The 17,775-nt window shown below is 56.9% G+C and overlaps 2 protein-coding genes across 5 annotated transcripts; one reads left to right on the top strand and one right to left on the bottom strand.

The window, feature by feature from the left end:
* Positions 1–638: 638 nt before the first annotated feature.
* Positions 639–5,102, bottom strand: GPR137 (G protein-coupled receptor 137). Of its 4 annotated transcripts, none has more exons than XM_059145797.1 (8): positions 4,965–5,102; positions 3,462–3,833; positions 3,330–3,379; positions 2,166–2,391; positions 1,912–2,061; positions 1,648–1,776; positions 1,414–1,532; positions 639–1,100 (listed from the first exon to the last, which is right to left on the bottom strand). In XM_059145797.1, the coding sequence occupies exons 2-8, from the start codon at positions 3,816–3,818 to the stop codon at positions 941–943; spliced, it is 1,191 nt and encodes a 396-aa protein (XP_059001780.1). In that variant the 5' UTR covers positions 3,819–3,833; positions 4,965–5,102; the 3' UTR covers positions 639–940. The 4 variants fall into 4 exon arrangements, with proteins under 4 accessions (XP_059001780.1, XP_059001764.1, XP_059001788.1 ...); XM_059145781.1 differs by lacking the exon at positions 4,965–5,102 and adding an exon at positions 4,018–4,761; XM_059145805.1 differs by lacking the exons at positions 3,462–3,833; positions 4,965–5,102 and adding an exon at positions 4,018–4,761.
* A 526-nt stretch (positions 5,103–5,628) lies between these two features.
* On the top strand, positions 5,629–17,678 carry BAD (BCL2 associated agonist of cell death). The gene is made up of 4 exons (XM_059145821.1): positions 5,629–5,732; positions 6,016–6,210; positions 16,422–16,615; positions 17,157–17,678. The coding sequence occupies exons 2-4, from the start codon at positions 6,024–6,026 to the stop codon at positions 17,280–17,282; spliced, it is 507 nt and encodes a 168-aa protein (XP_059001804.1). The 5' UTR covers positions 5,629–5,732; positions 6,016–6,023; the 3' UTR covers positions 17,283–17,678.
* Positions 17,679–17,775: the final 97 nt, after the last annotated feature.

Raw genomic sequence — 17,775 nt, 5'->3', positions numbered from 1 at the left:
CCCAGCCACAGGACAGAGGTCAGCTTTGCCAATGCCATGGCAGTAGAAGGCAGTGACCGTGGTATTAGGGGGAGCCAGAGAAGGGGCCCTCGGGGCCATGAGGCAGGCACTGTGGGGGCAGCCCAACTCTTCGGCCAAATCCACACCTGGTGGAGGAGAGGGGAGGTGGAGGCTTCTCAGTCCCAGGCCAACTCCTCCATGGCCCTGGACCAATTCCTGGCCCAGAATGCCAGGTTAGGAGGATGACAGGGAAACAGGGTTTCCAGAAATCCCAACCCAGCAAGGGGAACAGGCCTAAGAGACCCATAATCACAGTGCCTCTGGACCCTGGAGTGGGGGCATAGCTCCCTGACCTGGAGACGAAAGGCTTCATAAAGGAAGTGACATCTGAAGCAGGATTTTGAGGCGAGAGTAGACATTTGTCAAGAGAAGAGGGCACTGGAGTGCGGACAGACTCTTCTGGCCTCCTTTCCCCTCTGACTGCAGGCTCCTCCCTCTCCCTGCCCACCAGCCTAGGTCAGGTAAGTGCCCCCGCCCCCCCCAGCCACACCCTGGGAGGGCCTGGGTCTGATCAGCCTTCAGCTGTACAGGCCACCGTGCGAAGAACACAAAGGCGACAATAGACAAGACAGCGAACGGACGAGGGGCACAGACACTGTTTATTGAGTGACAGGTGCAGGAGAGGTAGGTGGCTCCAGTGCAGAAGTGGAGACGGCAGGTCATGCCAAGGTGCTGTGGGCATCTGGCAGCCAGGCCACGCCCCCCCATCCTAGGGGACAGCACAAGCTCACTATGACAGGAGTAGCAAGGAGCCGGCCAGGGGCAGAGGCGGCCACAGCCTCTCATGATCCTGGGCAAGAAGCGGCAGATGAACTTGGCACAGGGACCTGGGACGGGAGAACTAGGGTCTGGGGGTTCTAGCGGGGACAGTGGGAGGGCATCACGTCTGTGGGGTGGAGTAGAGACTGTGGTGGTGGCCACCTGGTCCCAGCACCTGGGAGAAGAGCAGAGGAGTGGTCCGTGTCTGGCTGCCTCCGCACCAGCCCGGCTCCCGCCCGATGGCGCCGTACCAACTGCCGGAGCCCAGGCTGCCCGACATGCTGCAGGCAGAGAAACAAGGATCAGTCCCAAGGCAGGCACCGGGGCCACAATCCCAAGACTTGGCGGAGGGAGAGAGGCTTATGAGCACACGGCCCAGGGCCTCCGCCTTTGCAGTACCTAGGGCCTGAACCCTCTAGACTATGGCAAACTGCAACTTGGGGTGGGAAGCAGAAGAGACCTCACCCAGTACAGACAGGAAGCAGGGGCGGAGCAGGGGTGGGGCGAGGGGAGAAAGTGGCAGGACCAGGCTCTAGGTCCCCATGGCTCAATGGAGGGAGCTGGGAGGACCTGAAGCAGGGCCAGGGCTCCTACCTGGTGCTCTCGCTATGGCCGTGCTCCCAGGAGCAGCCCTCGTCCTCACAGTGCCCAGCCCGGTCAAAGAAGTAGGAACGGGAGCCAAAGACCTGCCCGTTGAGGATGCGGCTGGTGCTCTGGGGGAGGAAACCAGCATCGTGCTTTCTCCTGCCCCACCACTGGCTTCCCACGGCCCCGCCAAACCCTGGGCCAGGGATTCCCCGGCAACCACCCCTCTCTGCTGGCCCTTACCAGGTCCTGTGGGGGCCGGTGCACCCGGAAGAAGCCCACCAACAGGGTGGTGGGCAGCAGCTCCCACACAAAGAGGATGAGGCCAAACACCAGGTAGCCTTTGTTCCCCAGGTCATTCACCAGGTCCGCCTGTGGGAAGACAGTTTGTATCAATCCACAACTGTGCAGGGGGATGGGGGGGGGTGCGACCCAGACAGAGTCGAGGCCAACTGGGGGCCAAGAGCCATGGCCACTAGGGAGGCAGCTGCTGTGCTGAATGCCCACCTGGTCAGAGACGTTGTACCAGTCATAATCGAAGGCATCCAGCCGACTCCGGGGGGCCAAGGCCAAGGCCGCCAGGTTGTAGCAGGCCCGGCTAGCGTAGAGCAGGACCATGGCGCCACCCATCGCAGCTGCCTGGCACACACTGGTCCCCTGGCACAGATGAAAAAAGAGGACCCTCAGGGAGGGGAAGCTCCAGCTCCCTCTCTACCCAAAGTCCCCAAGGGACACCCGGGGATCAGGGCTTGTGGCCCTACCTTGGCCTCCAGGTAGATGCTGGTGGAGGGTGCCCGCCGGGCAACAAGGCAGAGGCAGGCAGCAAGAGAGAGTGCGCAGATAACAAAGAGGGAGTCGCTCACCAGGACTCGCACCAGCAGGAGGGCCCAGGGCTGTGCCCGGCGCCGGCGGGACAGCACAGCGCACAGCACGTTCACCAGCAGAAAGAGCAGCGAGGCCCCCACGAAGGCCCCTCGGACAGCCAGCCTGCAGCCCACAGCACAGTCAGCCCCAGGAAACCATCGCTCGCACTCACTGACACCCCCCCCAACTCCCTCAGAGTCAATCAGAATCAATCCAGACCAACCAATCTGAACCCTGGCTCTCCAGTTTCATAGATGGGGAAACCGAGGCCCACAGAGGTCAGACAGTGACTGACAGCTATGGTAGAGCAGAAAGAGCACAAGACTGAGAGTCAGAGACGTGGGGTCGGGGCTCTTGGGTGGTTCAGTCAGTTGAGGCTGAGTGTTTGCCTTTGGCTGCATTGTGATCCCAGGCTCCCTGCTCAGCGGGGAGTCTGTTTCTCCCTCTCTCTGCCCTTTTCCCCACTTGTGCACTCTCTCTCTCGATAATAAGTAAATAAAATCTTTAAAAAAAAAAAAAAAAAAAAAAGGAAAGGGAAGAAAAAAAAGAAAGAAACCTGTGTTTAAGCCCTGGTTCTGGCTTCCACCAGATCTATGACCTTGAACATGTGGCTTTACCTTACCAGGCCTCAGTTTCTTCATCTCTCAGATGGGGATAATAACAGCCTCCCAGGAAAGTTGTAATAGTGTTTGTGAAAGCTCTTAATAAACTGGAAGACGTTATACAAACGACAAGCTTATCACCGCCCAAGGTCAGCCGCAAATGCGGTCTGGGGCTTCTGAGGGCCGGAGCCTCCAGCTCTTCTTTCACTGGGGATGAGGCTGGGACCCTATCCCTTCACACTAGCATGGCTGTTTCCATCAATGCTGCCCTTCACAGGTGCAGTGCCTTTGCTGAGCTGTCTGTACCACGTGCCTAACTTTTCATGGCTCTATCACAAACATCTGCTAAATTGTCCCGGCCTTGGTACTGCACAGGGTCAGGGGGCAAGAAAGAAACAGACACCAGGCTGCTCCCTGCCCCTGGCCTGGGGGATTCGCCCATACATCCCATGTACTTACAAGCCTCGGCTCATCTCCGGCCGGCGCTTCGCCTTGGCCTTGAACACAACCTGGGAGCAGAGATGCCCATCATTCCTTTGGGCCCTTGGGCCTGCCACCCCACAGCCCACCCCCACCCGTTACCATGGTTACCTGGGCAAAGTAGAGATTCATAAGTGTCAGGGTGAAGAACTGCAGGCAGACAGGGCAGCAGTAGAGAAGCCAAAAGGGCAGGGGTCCCAGACGGTTGGCTCGGGGGGTATCTCGGAAGTAGAAGGAGAAGAGGGTGGTGCGCAAGGCAGCCCAGAGCAGACAGAGTGCCAGGAACACTGTCTGATAGCTCAGACGCTTGTGCCCATAGAGAAGTACCAGCCAGAGCTGGGCATATACCGAGAAGAAGAGCAGGGCATACAAAGTGGTGTAGGCCGCAGTCAGCCCCAGGGTCACGGCGGGAGGCAGCGCAGGAACCAGCCCAGCAGCAGGCACCAGGCCAGACAGGTTACTCTCCATGTCAGGACAGGAGGCCTGAATCCCAGAGAAAGAGATGGAGGGGCTGGCAGGGGGCCAGGGAAATAAATATGGAGGGGTGGGGGTTGCAGGGAGCAGCGACAGAGATGGGGAGCTCAGGAGAAAAGAAACTGGAGCTGGCCAGGCCCTTCCCCCTCAACAGAGAGACCCTGCCCTTGCAGCGCAGCCCCAGCCCCCTTACTCTGGGGCGTGGAAGGACAGATCCTCTGGAAGGTAGAGGCGGGAAGTGGGCAGGATATCCTCCCTGGGCCAGTCCCAGAGCCAGGATGAGGGGGTGCAGAGCCTGAAGGACAGGGGTCCCTGGCCTTGGTCGTCGGAGTCGTCCCGGCTGGAGGGGGAGAGCCGGCAGATATCCTTCGGCTGAAGGCAGCGGCCGCTGCGGGGGACGCTCAACGCCCAGCTCTCCCCCCACCCCACCAAACCGGGGGTCTCTCTCCCCTCCAATAATCCGGATTGGGGGTGGCCTCTGCCTTCCGTCCTCGGAATTCCGGACGACGCTGCCCCGCCCCCACCCCACCCCCCACAGCATCCACTCTCCAGCCTCGAGGGCCGGGAGGAGGCCAAAGCCGGGTGCTCAGGACGCCGCTGGGGGAGCCGGCTCTGGTCGCTGGGACCCGGGGCTCCGGCTCCCCAGCTCCCCGGCTCCCGCTGCTCCGCCCCCTCCTGCGCCTGCGCCTGCGCGGGCGCCGTTCGCTACGCTAAATGCGGAGGGTCTGGCCCCCACCAGCTCCGCAGGCCCGCGCCGCGCCCGGCGCGGAGCCGTTCGAGAATTGGCGCGAGGTGCGCCGGCGGCGGGCGCCAGGGGTTACTAGAAGCAGCGGGAGGCCGAGACGCTGGGGCGGAACCGCATCCGGCGGGCGCCCGGGTGGGCAGTGCCCGGAGCCACCTGCCCTCGTCTGTTTGGGGGGCCGCCAGTTCCCAGGTTTCTCCTCCCTATCCCCAAATCCAGATTGCGCCGCCCGGCCTGGGGGGCGGCAACAACTCCCCCTCACCCGCTCTCCGAAGGAAACTTCCGCCCACAGCCAAGATGGCCCCGGGGCCCCGCCCCCTGGGTTTAACCCGCAGGGCCCCGCAGTCCCGGGGAGGCACGCCCGCCCCACTCCCCGGCGGGCCGCCGTTCCCGCTCACCTGGCCGGCTGCCTGCTTCCGCGAGTCCTACGGCCGCCCTCAACGGGACCCCCTCTCCTGCGCCGGGGCAGTCATCCTGCCGGAGAGGAGGCTCCCTCGCTTATCTCGAGCTCTCCTGAGCTGGCGCGGAGTAGTGCCCCCGAGGCGGGCGGTGCGAGGTTTCCACCGTGGGGAAGAGGGAGCGGGACTTCCCGACCCGGCTACCCAGTCCACACGGAGCAGTGACAACAGCAACGACAATGTCATCCAGATGAAGCAGGGACAACAGCAACAACACCTGCATCGACGGCTGAGCTTCAACTGAAGCCTTTGCAAAGTGCTTTCACCCACAGTAATCACTCGGTTTACAAAGTTGTCTGGCTTCTAAGGGAGGTGTCATTATCTTCATTCTACAGGAGTGGAGACTAAGGCCCAGAGGGGCTGAAGGGCTTGTCAGCAGAAGCTGGTCTCCAGGTTCCAAATGGGGACCCAGAGAATCCCTCATCTGCTCCCACACATGGCTCGGGCACAAGGAAGTCGGGAACTGAGCGGCGGGAGGCGAGACAGGGACCTAGTGGAACGACGGTGGGCAGGGAGCCTGTCCGCCGGCGGGGGCGGAGGCTGGGCCGGGGCGGCCACGCCCCCTGGCCAGCCCTAGTGACATTTCAAGAGCTGATTGGGCCGGGTCGGTGACAGTTCCCGTTGCCCGGGCAACTAGGGCCGGGCTCCCTCGGTACTAGAGGGAGGCGGCAGGCCCGGGTCAGGGGCCTCCTCGAGATCGGGCTTGGGGTAAGACTCGTGTGCCGCCACCGAGGGCAGGTTGGGCCTGGGTCTGAGTAGGGGACTGGGACTGCTTCACAGCACCAGGGCTCCAAAAGAGGAGAGTTCGGTCCTGTTTGGACAGGCTGAACGACCTGCCCGGCTAGGCTCAGTGGACAGATCTGGGCCTGGGAAGCAGGGTGAACGTGGGGTTCTAAGGTGGGAGAGGGAACTACAGTCATCTGCTCCTCCCTTCACCAGTCACCATTTGCCCCAGCTTGTGCCCTAACTACCTGCCATCTTGCCCCCACAGCCCAGAGCATGTTCCAGATCCCAGAGTTTGAGCCCAGTGAGCAGGAAGACTCCAGCCCTGCAGATAGGGGCCTGGGCCCCAGCCCCACAGGGGATCAACCCCCAGGCCTTGGCAAGCACCTGCAGACGGCCCCAGGCCTCCTAGGGGAAGCTGGTCACCAGCAGGGGCAGCCGGCCAGCAGCAGCCACCATGGAGGTAGGTACCCACCCCCCAACCACCTGCCTGTCCACCTTGCCCAGCAGCTCCCCACATCCCAGCTGCATCCCCACTAACTGGCTGGCTTCGAGTAAGTGCCTAACCTGTCTGCTCCTCAGTTTCCTCTTCTGTAAAACAGAGCAATTAATCACCACTGTTGTAGGGCTGTTGGGATGATACCAGAAATATATAGGAAGCACTTAATTATAGTGCCAGTGCATAGTAAATGCTCAAAGAATGTAGCTGTTAGCCTAGGACCAGCACAGAAATCACCTGGAGACAGAGGCGCCTGGGTGGCTCAGTCCTGCCTTGGGCTCCGGTCACGATCCCAGGGTCCGGAGATGGAGCCCTGCATCAGGCTCCCTGCTCAGCGGGAAGCCTGCTTTTCCCTCTCCCACTCCCCCTGCTTGTGTTTCCACTCTCCCTGTGTCTCTGTCAAATAAGTAAATAAAATCTAAAATACGACAACACTACTTTTACATAACAAGAAAGACAGATGGAGGAGAAGGGGTCTGGACACACTCAGCGAGGGGACCCAGTGCTGAGCCGAAAGAAAGGATGTCCATCCAGTGTCCACTGGAGGAATGGCAGCCATTTCTCCCCAGTGTCCACCTCCCCAGTGCCCACCCCCGGTCTTGGCACCTAGAACAACCATAGAGATCTTCTGTAAACGAAACACCTATCCTTAACATCTTGAAGCCAGAAAGACCACTACCCCCAGGCTCAAGAACAAGAAGGCTTACGAAGTCCTCCTCCCCAGCCCGCGCGCACACACACTTTGTCAGACTGAACCCCAAAGACTTTCTTTAACTCCTTTAGCGTCCAGATCTTTGCACTTGGCTGCTCTCGGCTTTCTACCAGGCCTCGTGGTTCCTCTTCACCTTCAGTATCCAGGGCTTCACTTGGGCCACGTGCTGCCCCAGCCGCCAGGGGGTACATTAGTGAACAAAAGAGATAAAAGTCCTTGCTCTTTGTGGTGCCTCCAGGTTCTAGTTGAGTGGGAAGAGACAGGCCATCAACTAACAAACAAATGCTGCCGTGCGGTCCTGGCCGTGCCAGAAGCATTCTCTACTTTCTCTCTGGATCCCGAGTACCAGAAGGCTGGGGGAGTGACTCTGCCGGAGGTGGTCAGGGTCAGCCCAGCATGGTAGGAAGCAAGGTTAGAAGGGGGTGAGAGGTGAGCCCTGCCCCTGTCCCCAGAAAAACAGATCCTGACTGGAAGGAGGAGAAGGGGAAGGGCCCATGCAAACACCCTGAAGGCAGGACACAGTCTAGGTCACTGAGGTGGGGGGGAGAGGTCAAGATGCCTCAGGGAAGATGAATGGTGGGTGGAGCATGTGGGCGGGGCCTGGAAGGCCCGTGCCAGGACATTGGCTTTCACTTTGAGTGAAAACATGGGGGAGGACCGGGAGCAGAGGCAGGGCTGTCTGATACGGAATCAAGAACCTCACCAGGGCCTCTGTGTTGGGACTAGTATGCAGTGGGCAAAAGCAGCCCCGTGGGGGTGCTGCAGGGGAGGCTGCTGGGAGAGTCCCAGTGAGAGAGGATGATGACTTGTGCCTGTTGGAGGCAGAGGAAGTGGTACACATTTATTTTGTAGGTAGAACTGGCAGGATTTGCCAACAGACTGGGTGTGGGGGTGTGCAGGAGAGAGAGGAATCAGAGAGGGCCTCGAGGCGTCTGGGCTGGGCACCTGGAGGACCCTGCCCTTGACTCTGATGGAGCTACAGCCAAATCAGGAGCCTGGTGTGGGCCAAGTGAGGGTAGGGGGGCCTCCTGGGCAGCCGGTTGGATAGGCCCAAGAGGGATTTATACACCTGGGAGTTGTCAGTCCCAGAGGTAGTGTTCTCTGAGGCCTAGGCAGCCAGTGTAGAGGGGGGGGGGCGGCTGCTCTGAGCCTGGGGCCTTGACCTTCTGAGGGAGGCAGCAGGGAAGAAATTAGCAGGATAGGAGGGAAACCAGGAGCTGGCAGGGCCCACGCAGCAGGGGATTGCTTCTGGCTGGAGATCTGGGAGAGGGCCGTTGGAGTCGCCAACACACGCCGTTGCAGTTTGGGTGAGGAGATGGGGGGAAGGCTGACGTCAGTTCAGAAGGGAAGGATAATGGGAAGAGAGGTGGAGACAGGGGAGCCCCCTTTGGGCAGCGGTGCTCCAGGAAAGGGGTGCAGCGAAGACCCAAGGAGGGGGTGGTGTTTTTGTTGCCGTTGTTGTTTTGTGGTTTAAGGGGAAAGAAAATAGCTTGTCTAGAAGCTGAGGGGGGTAATCCAGGAGCCAAGGAACTACCATATGAGGTAGGAGAGAAGGGACACTAACTAGAGAGAAGTCCTCGAGTAGGACACTGGGGTCTGGCACCGGGGGAGGGCTGGCTCAGCTAAATGCGAGACAGTGGACAGGAGTGCGAGGTTGTGAGTAGATAGGAAGTAGAAGAAGTTTCTCTTTCTCTCTCTCTCCCTTTTTTAAAGATTTTATTTATTTGACAGATGTGAGAGAAGGAACACAAGCAGGGGGAGTGGGAGAGGGAGAAGCAGGCCTCCCACTCAGCTGGGGGCCTGATGCGGGGCTCCGTCCCAGGACCCTGGGATCAGGACTTGAGCCTCGAAGGCACACAGTTAACAACTGAGTCACTCAGGGGCCCCAGCAGAAGTTTCTCTTGGGGGTGCTGCCAGTTTCTCCAGGAAAGGGTGGGACGAGAGCGGATCAGTCTTGAAATGGCCATCCGTCCCCAAGCCCAGTATGCGGAGTGGGCGGGGCAATGTCAAGGGCGCCACGTGGCCAGTTTCTCTTTTTTTTAATTATAAACGTCTTTTTTTTAAGAATTATTTATTTATTTATTTGACAGAGAGAAATCACAAGTAGGCAGAGAGAGAGAGAGAGGGAAGCAGGCTCCCTGCTGAGCAGAGAGCCCGATGCGGGACTCGATCCCAGGACCCTGAGATCATGACCTGAGCCGAAGGCAGCGGCTTAACCCACTGAGCCACCCAGGCGCCCCTAATTATAAACTTTTTTTTCCCCCTAAAGATTTTGCTTGTTTATTCAAGAGTGAGTGAGGGAGAGAGAGAACATGAGTGGCCAGGAAGGGCAGAGGGACAGGGAGAAGAAGCAAGACTCCCTGCTGAACAAGGAGCCTGAGTGGTACGAGATCCCAGGACCTTGGGATCATGACCTGAGCCGAAGGCAGACGCTTTTTTTTTTTTTTTTTTTTAAGGTTTTATTTATTTATTTATTTTCTTATTTATTTGTCAGAGACAAAGAGAGACACAGCGAGAGAGGGAACACAAGCAGGCGGGGTGGGAGATGGAGAAGCAGGCTTCCCGCTGAACGGGGAGCCAGATGTGCAGCTGGATCCCAGGACCCTGGAATTATGACCTGAGATGCTTAACTGACTGAGCCACCCAGGCACCCATGCCATGAATTTCAGTGGAGGCAGCATGGCTATGCTTTTCTTCAGCCTGGGGGTCCAAGGAGCCAGCTGGGAGTTAGAGTTTAGCCAGAGCTGTGCCTGACTCAGCCCAGCTGCGGAGGGGTGCTGGAGGGTGTCTGCACAGAGAGGCAGTGGTCTCGGTGTGGGGTGTAGCCTGGCTCTGGGAGTTCTGGCATCATTAGAGTGGGCTTCTAGGGGAGGGAGCCAGCCAGGTAGAAGCTGTGAGGCTTAGGATGGAGTTCCTGAAGCTTCTCTCCCGGGGAAGGAGGGAGAGGCTGGAAAGCAGAAGGGCCACTTGGGTCCTGGGAGTGAACGGGGTTCGGGACTGGAGGAAGCTCCTGCACCAGTGAGTGTGTAGCCTGAGGGCGGGGGCGCCTCCCCAAGCTCCAGACCCTTCCTTGAGGAGGACAGCAAGGGAGAAAGTAGCCATTGATGGGAGTTCTTAAACTTTTGACTTAGTTTTATTTTTTTAATTTAAATTCAATTCATTAACATAGATTGTATTATAAGTTTCAGAGTTGGAGGTCAGTGACTCACCAGTTGCATATAACAGGGCTCATTCCCTCGCCCAGGTACCCACTCCCCCCACCCACCTCTGGACTTAGTTTTCCTTTTTCCTTAAAGATTTTATTTATTTATTTGACAGAGATCACAAGTAGGCAGAGAGGCAGGCAGAGGAGGGTGGGGGGGGGGAGCAGACTCCCTGCTGAGCAGAGAGCCAACACCGATGCCTGGCTGGATCCCTAGACCCTGAGATCATGACCTGAGCCGAAGGCAGAGGCTTTAACCCACTGAACCACCCAGGCGCCCCTGGACTTAGTTTTCAGTGCCTAAAAAGCAAATGATTTTCCCAGAAAAGATCAGCAAGGTTGGGGAGGGGGGGGATTGCTCTTTGGGAGCCACAGAGCCCCTGCCCCCTCCAGGCCCAATGAGTCCCGAGTCCCGTCACTCTGCACATTCCCTGACCCCTGGGCTCTGTGGGAATGGATGTGTGCATGTCCCCAGGGCAGAGACTGTGACACCTTTTGTGCTGTGACAGCCCCAGCGCATAGCCCAGGGCCCTGGACAGGTAGGTGCACTGGGAACAGGAACAACTGGGAGTGTGTATGGATGGTGGGGAGGGAGGCCAGACCACAGGGTTCAAACACCTCCTCACCCTCCCTTAGGGGGCTGAACTTGAGCAGGCGAGTTAACTGTGTGCCTCAGTTTTCTTACCTGTAAAGTGAGAATAGAAACTCATCTTCCCTTCTTATGGGGGGGATCTGATCAGTTAATATGGGAAACGCGCTGGGGCACCTGGGCGGTTCAGTCAGTTAAGTGTCTGCTTTCTGCTCAGGTCATGACCCTGGAGCCCCAGGATCTAGCCTCCGCATCCAGGCTCCCTGGTCAGGAGGGAGTCTGTTTCTCCCTCTACCCGTCACCCTGCTCGTGTTCTCTCTCACTCTCTCTGTCTCTCTCTCAAATAAATAAAATCTTCAAAAGAAAAAGAAAAAGCTTCGCAAAAAAAAAAAAAAGGAAAAGTGCTTAGAAACAGTGCCTGCGGGCGCCTGGGTGGCTCAGTGGGTTAAGCCTCTGCCTTTGGCTCGGGTCCTGATCCCGAGGTCCTAGGTTCCAGCCCCACATCGGCTCTCTGCTTAGCTGGGAGGCTCCTTCCCCCTCTCTGCTTGTAATCTCTCTCCTTCCTCTGTCAAATAAATAAATAAAAATCTTTGTTTTTAAAAAAAAAGAAAAAAGAAAAAAGAGACAGTGCCCGGCACAGAGGAGCCTTTGCTGTTCTTACGAGACTGCAACAGTTGTTGCCATTGTTGTTGTTAATTTTTATTTATTTGTTAGAGAGCATTCGGGCAGGGAGAGCCAGAGACAGGGAGAGAAGCAGGCTCTGCACTGAGCAAGGAGCCTGATATGGGACTTGACCCCAGGATGCTGGGATCATGACCTGAGCCGAAGGCAGTCACTTGACTGACTGAGCCGCCCAGGCGCCCCTGTTGCTCTTGTTGTTAATGTGAATTGTTGGCCCAAACCCTGAGCAGAGCTGAGGACTGCCATAGACATGGACAACCCATGCCTCCTGATAATGGACACAGAAAGGTTAAGTTAGAACCAGAATGTAAAGACCTTGAAAGCCACACTAAGGAGTTTGGACTTTATTTCCTTGGCAATGGGGAGCCGTTGAAGGTTTCAGGCAGAGGACAGACACAGTTGGATTTAGGGCAAGGGTTGGCAAACCACAGCCACAGGCTTTTAAATCCCTTTTTTTTTTTTTTTTTAAGATTTTATTTGTTTATTTATCGGAGAGAGAGCACAAGCAGAGGAAGAGGCAGGGTGGCAGGCAGAGGAAGAGAGAGAAGCAGGCTCTTTGCTGAGCAAGGAGCCCGATGCCGAACTCAATCCCAGGACCCTGGGATCATGACCTGAGTCGAAGGCAGCGGTTTAACTGACTGAGCCACCCAGGCGTCCCTAAATCCCAATTTTTTTTTGTCAGCCTGTGAGCTAAGAATGGTTTTGACATTATAAACATTTTAGTGGAATACAACAACGCAATTATATATTGTTCATGGCTTCTTTCAAGCAATGACCACAGAACTGAGTAGTTGTCACAGAGACCGTGTGGCGTGCAGTGGCCCAAAACATTTCCTCTCTGGCCCTTTACCGAAAACATTTGCCAGCTCCTGCTATAGAGTGTTTTTCTGATTCAGCAGCTCCGAGCAAGATGGGGTGTGTTCTTTGCAGGCCAGTAAGAGATTTCTGTACCCCAGATGGCTTTAGGGTAGACAAGGAGCCTGGGCTTCCTGCAGGTGCTGGAACCTGATGGGCGCCACGCACATGCTCAGCTTGGGCCACCAGCCTGGCTGCCTGCTGGGGGTGGGAGGCAAGCAGTGGGTGAGCCCCTGCAGGCAGGAGAGCAGGATTCAAACCCCGAGTTGCCCGATGACCAAGCTTCACTGCCTCCAGCTGCCTAGAACACCAGCATTTTGATCAAGTGTGTAAGGATGCTCTCGGAGTGTCAACTTAGGTGTGTTCGGCCCCCACCCACTTACCCAGAGGCCCCACGGTAAAGAATTTAAAATTTTGCTGGAGCTTGGGGCCCCTCCCACCGGAGGTCCCTCCCTCTCCCCACACCCCAGCCTCAGGCAACCTGAGAGGGTGGTGTGTGTAGGCAAGCCTGAGCACCCACCCTAGCTCTCGCCCAGGCAGGAGCTGCTCCCTCTCCCTCCCACCTCACTTCCCCAGAGTGGGGAGAGGCCCCTTCTGTCCAGCCCCGGGATGTGGGAATGTGCCAGGCGAGAGCTGATTGGAGAGTGAGATGGTTCAGAGTGAGCATGTCCACTGCCCCAGGGAGTTCACAGAAAATTCCTCAGGTTTTTTTTCCAGTACAAAGAAGGACACTTTTAAAAGCTCAGTTTACATGTATGGTTGTCATTCTGATGGTGGCTGGCTTGGCATCGCGAAATCCACCGCTTTGGCGGAAACAGCTTGCTCCAGAGGATAGGTTCCTGGTCGGGCTGACACTCACGGAGGGCCCAGAGATGCCTTCCCTGAGTGGCACCCCCAAGGTGGCCTGTGAGGAGGATGTTGGGAACTTGGGGCATGACCATTAAGGACACAGGCCCTGGAGCCAGACTGGTTGGGTTTGGATCCCAGCTCTGCCACCTACAAGCTGGGTGACATCAGGGAAGTGACTTAACCTCTCTGGGCCTTAGTCTTCTCCGTAAAATGGGGACAGTGAGGAACCTTCCTCTCAGGGTGTGGTGGGGACGTAATGAATTGATTCAGGTGAAGAACTGTGAGCCTGACTGACATGGCCAGTGCTCTTCTGATTTCCCGGCGGGGGGCATGGCATCCAGACCAAGTGGCCACCCACAAGTCACTTGCTTTCTGACTTTCTCGGACCTGGCGTCTGTCAAGTGTAGGGGTTGTGCGCTTTCTTAAAAGCTAGTGAAGGAGAATAGCTGACGTTCCTTGAGCCCTTAAATGGCCAGGAGGGTGTGCCCGCGACAGGACCTCTGGCAACTTCCTAACCTCTAGGTGCCTCCACTTCTTCCTCTGTAGCATGAGTAGGGGGGTGGGGGTTGGGACTTTGCCGCTGCCTCACTGGGAAGCTGGGAGGTTTCAGGATGTAAAAGGGGTCAGAACCTGGTTCTCTCCTTGTCTCATCTGTTATTGGGGTGGTCCTGGGAGACGGGGACTGCCCCCATTTATTTATTTTATTTTTTTATTCTTTAAGATTTATTTATTGGAGAAAGAGCATGAATGGGGGGAGGGGCAGAGGAAGAGGGAGCCTGGGATCATGACCTGAGCCAAAGGCAGACATTTAACCCCCTAACCGTGTGAGCCACCCAGGTGTCCCCCCCTTTTTTTTTTTTTATGTTTTTTTTTTTTAAGATTTTTTTTATTTATTTATCGGAGAGAGGGGGGGGGAGAGAGCAAGCACAGGCAGACAGAGAGGCAGGCAGAGGCAGAGGGAGATGCAGGCTCCCCGCTGAGCAAGGAGCCCGACGTGGGACTCGATCCCAGGACGCTGGGATCATGACCCGAGCCGAAGGCAGCTGCTTAACCAACTGAGCCACCCAGGCGTCCCCCCCCCTTTTTTTTTTTAAGATTTTATTTTATTAGAGTGTGAGCTGGTAAAGAGGCAGATGGAGAGGAAGAGGCAGACTCCACACTGAGCAGGGAGCCCCATGCAGGGCTAGAGCTGAAGGCAGAAGCCCAACTGACTGAGCCACCCCTGCCCCCATTTCATAGAGGAAGACACTGAGGCCCCAGTAGGAAGGGCCCAAGGTGGAGCATCTGGATGGCCCCCAGTGGGGCTCCTACTCAGCATGCCCCACCCCCTGCCCAAGAGCATGCACTCTCTTCCTCTTTCTCTCTCAAATAAATAAATAGAATCTTAAAATAAAGGAGTGGGGGCTAAAATCACAAAGCAGGAAATTAAAATGGTTGAGGTGGGGCCCTGCCTCTGCCCCGCCCCCACACCCCACAGAACTGGATAAGGGCTCAGTGGGTGGGCGTGTCCTTGTCAAGGGTGTTTCTGTTCCTGACTCTTCCAGCCTGTATCCCTAGTCCTGATTTCTGATTTAGCTTCCTGTTCCCCACTTCCACCTCACTCCTCAGAGGCCTCACGGTGTTCCTGCCCGACCTCGGGCCTGGACTTCCGTAAAGCTCAGAACAGCCAGGAACTCGGACCACCCTCTTAGCCTAGGCCTTTCTGGATCCCGTACCCTCTTTCCTTCTTAGCTTTCTTAGTCCCGTCTCTGGACATGGGCCCCTTGGAGGCCCTATGGCCCCTGAAAGTGACCCACAGGGCTTTGCATAAGGTCCTCTTGGGAGAGGCTGAGACACCGTTTTGCCATGGCTTCTGAGCCTAAATCTTACTTCCTCAATGCCTTTCCTAACAGATGGGCCTTGCTGGGGGCCCTGAGAACCTTCCCCTGCACCACTTCCCTGCTGGCTTTCACGGTACTAGGTAGCTCTGGGTTTTTGCTCCTGGGACTGGTTCTAGGTCTTTGTTGGTCTAGATTTGGGATGGGTGTTGATGGGAGCGGAGGAACGGCACACAGTACACAGGTCAGACTAAGAACACAGGAGAGGTGACCATGAAAGACAACTTGTCGTGTACTTCCAGTTTCCAGAGCACTTTCACGTTGTTTTATGTGACCTTTCCACTGCCACTGGTAGTCAGGGACAGGTCCACCCCTACACGGGTAAGCACACTGGCTCAGAGCTCAAGGGTGGTCTGATAAGGGAAGAGGTGTAGCTCATTTATTGATCACTGGGCTCCGGAAGTCTAGAGACTTCCAACCTGAGAACATCATACTGTGCGACTGTGGACAAGTCTCCACTCTCTAAGCCTCTGTCTTCTCGTCTGTAAAATGGAGGTCTTGTTAGGACTCCCTTCTTAGGCTGGTTGGGAGCATGAGGGAATTCCCAGGGCTGGCACATAGTAAGTGCTCCATAATCGTTACCTTAAAAAAAAGTCAACAGACCCTTCCAGACTCTTCAAAGCAGGTGTTTTGGGAGGTACAGACATGCTGCTGACAGGTCCTTGCTCTCCAGGGCCCAAGGTCTCCCTAGGCCACAACAGTGAAACAAATGGGTCCCAGCAGGTCACTTGAAGAGCTGGAGTTCAGCCCTGCCTAAGGCAGGAGATCTCATCCAAGTGATTGATTTCCTCCAAGGACTGCCCTGAGGCCCTGTGGCCTTGCGCTGATAGCTATGCGACTTATGCCCGTATTTTATGACTTACGCCCTTATTTTATGGCACGGACAGCAGCAGAGGTCATTTAATACACTAAGGGCCTGGCTCATTATTGGGGCTCAATTAAGATTTATGGGATTAGGGACGCCTGGGTGGCTCAGTTGGTTAAGCAGCTGCCTTCGGCTCAGGTCATGATCCCAGCATCCTGGGATCGAGTCCCACATCGGGCTCCTTGCTCCGCAGGGAGCCTGCTTCTCCTTCTGACTCTGTCTTCCACTCTGTCTGCTTGTGCTCCCTCTCGCTCTCTCTTTGACAAATAAATAAATAAAATCTTTAAAAAAAAAAAAAAAAAAAAAAAAAAAAAAAAGATTTATGGGATTAATGAGAAGTTAATGCGAATCTTCACAAAAGCCCCACGAGCTTCCCTCACTTTACGTATGAAGGAACTGAACTGGGTCTCAGAGGTACTTTGAGGCACCTGCCAAGCTACTGGGCACCCAGGGACATCAGCGGGCGGGGAGCTGGTGCCGAGGGCTTTGGCAAAGCTGGAGGCACAGAGGAGTGGGGACTCATGCCGCCTCCGTTCCCTGTGCAGGCGCTGGGGCTGTGGAGACGCGGAGTCGCCACAGCTCGTACCCCGCGGGGACCGAGGAAGATGAGGGGATGGAGGAAGAAGAGCTTAGCCCTTTCCGGGGGCGCTCGCGGTCAGCGCCCCCCAACCTCTGTGCGGCACTGCGTTATGGCCGCGAGCTCCGGAGGATGAGCGACGAGTTCCAGGGCTCCTTCAAGGTGAGCGCCGGCCCCAAAACATGTCGGGATCTGTAGTTCGGGGCACCCCACCCCACCCTGCCCCGGGCCACTCTTCCTGCGTCCTAGTGCCTGCCGGTATCTGTAGTCCGGACCGAGGGTCAGAAGGCCAAAGCGCCAGAGTTTCCGGGATGCTCGGGGCGCGAGGCATGCTGGTATTTGTGCTCGCGATCGGCCCCCTTCGGATATCTGGGTTCTTTGGTCTCAGGTTCAGAATTACTTAGTGCTTGAATTGCCGTTCGGGCTTCGAGGCTAGGTCTCGGGCTCTGATACTCGCAAGGTCCTAAGCGTTCTCCCCCAGCGCCCCTGGCAGGGTGCGTCTGGGATCTAACCAGTCCCATTTCTGAGGGCCCAAGCGACCCTTGGAGCTCCCGTAAGTGGTAAGGAGGCCACTCGTACAGGGCATGCGGGGAGCTATGGTTTAGGGCCCCGGGCATCTCAGCGGTGGATTTCAGAGGTGGAGGGCTCCGACTTGGGCTGCCACGACAGGCTAACTCATTTAACCCTCTCTTCCCACCCGAAGGGGCTTCCTCGCCCGAAGAGCGCAGGCACAGCCACGCAGATGCGACAGAGCCCCAGTTGGACGCGCGTCATCCAGTCCTGGTGGGATCGGAACTTGGGGAGAGGAGGCTCCGCCCCCTCCCAATGACCCGTCCCACAGCCCGAACCCCCCCCCCCTTTCCCGGCGCCGCCGGCGGCCATCTTGGGTGTGGGCGGAAGTCTTTTCCGCAGGCTTTATGCAAGAAAGAGGATCAGTCCTTTCCTTTTCGAAGGAGGTGATCTGACCCAAAGCCCGATTTCCTTCCGGTGTGTACGAAGAGCACGGAGGGGTTTGTCCTCGTCGGAAGTTTTGAAGTTTTATCGGCTCTTAGCCGCCGGAAGTGGCCCTGTGACCCCGCCCCCGGCGATGGGATACCCTCATCGTCTGCAAGTTGCAATTCGAAGAAGTCCTGACTTCTCACCAGAACCCTTTCCTCCGCGGTGTCGCTGGGGGCCATCGCTTGCAGCGACATGTGCTTAATAAAGCCCGCGTTTGTGCCGCCGAGTCTTCTCTTTCCGTCGCTTGGGGCTTCGCAGGCAGGGGCAGTGCTAGCACATGCAGTTTCAAAAGAAGTCTTCGCTTTACACATAAGAGAAAGTGA

Source organism: Mustela lutreola, chromosome 1, assembly GCF_030435805.1.
Source record: "Mustela lutreola isolate mMusLut2 chromosome 1, mMusLut2.pri, whole genome shotgun sequence".
Classification (NCBI taxonomy): domain Eukaryota; kingdom Metazoa; phylum Chordata; class Mammalia; order Carnivora; family Mustelidae; genus Mustela; species Mustela lutreola.
The sequence above is the reverse complement of the archived record's forward strand: the minus strand, read 5'-3'. Positions and strand labels throughout refer to the sequence as shown.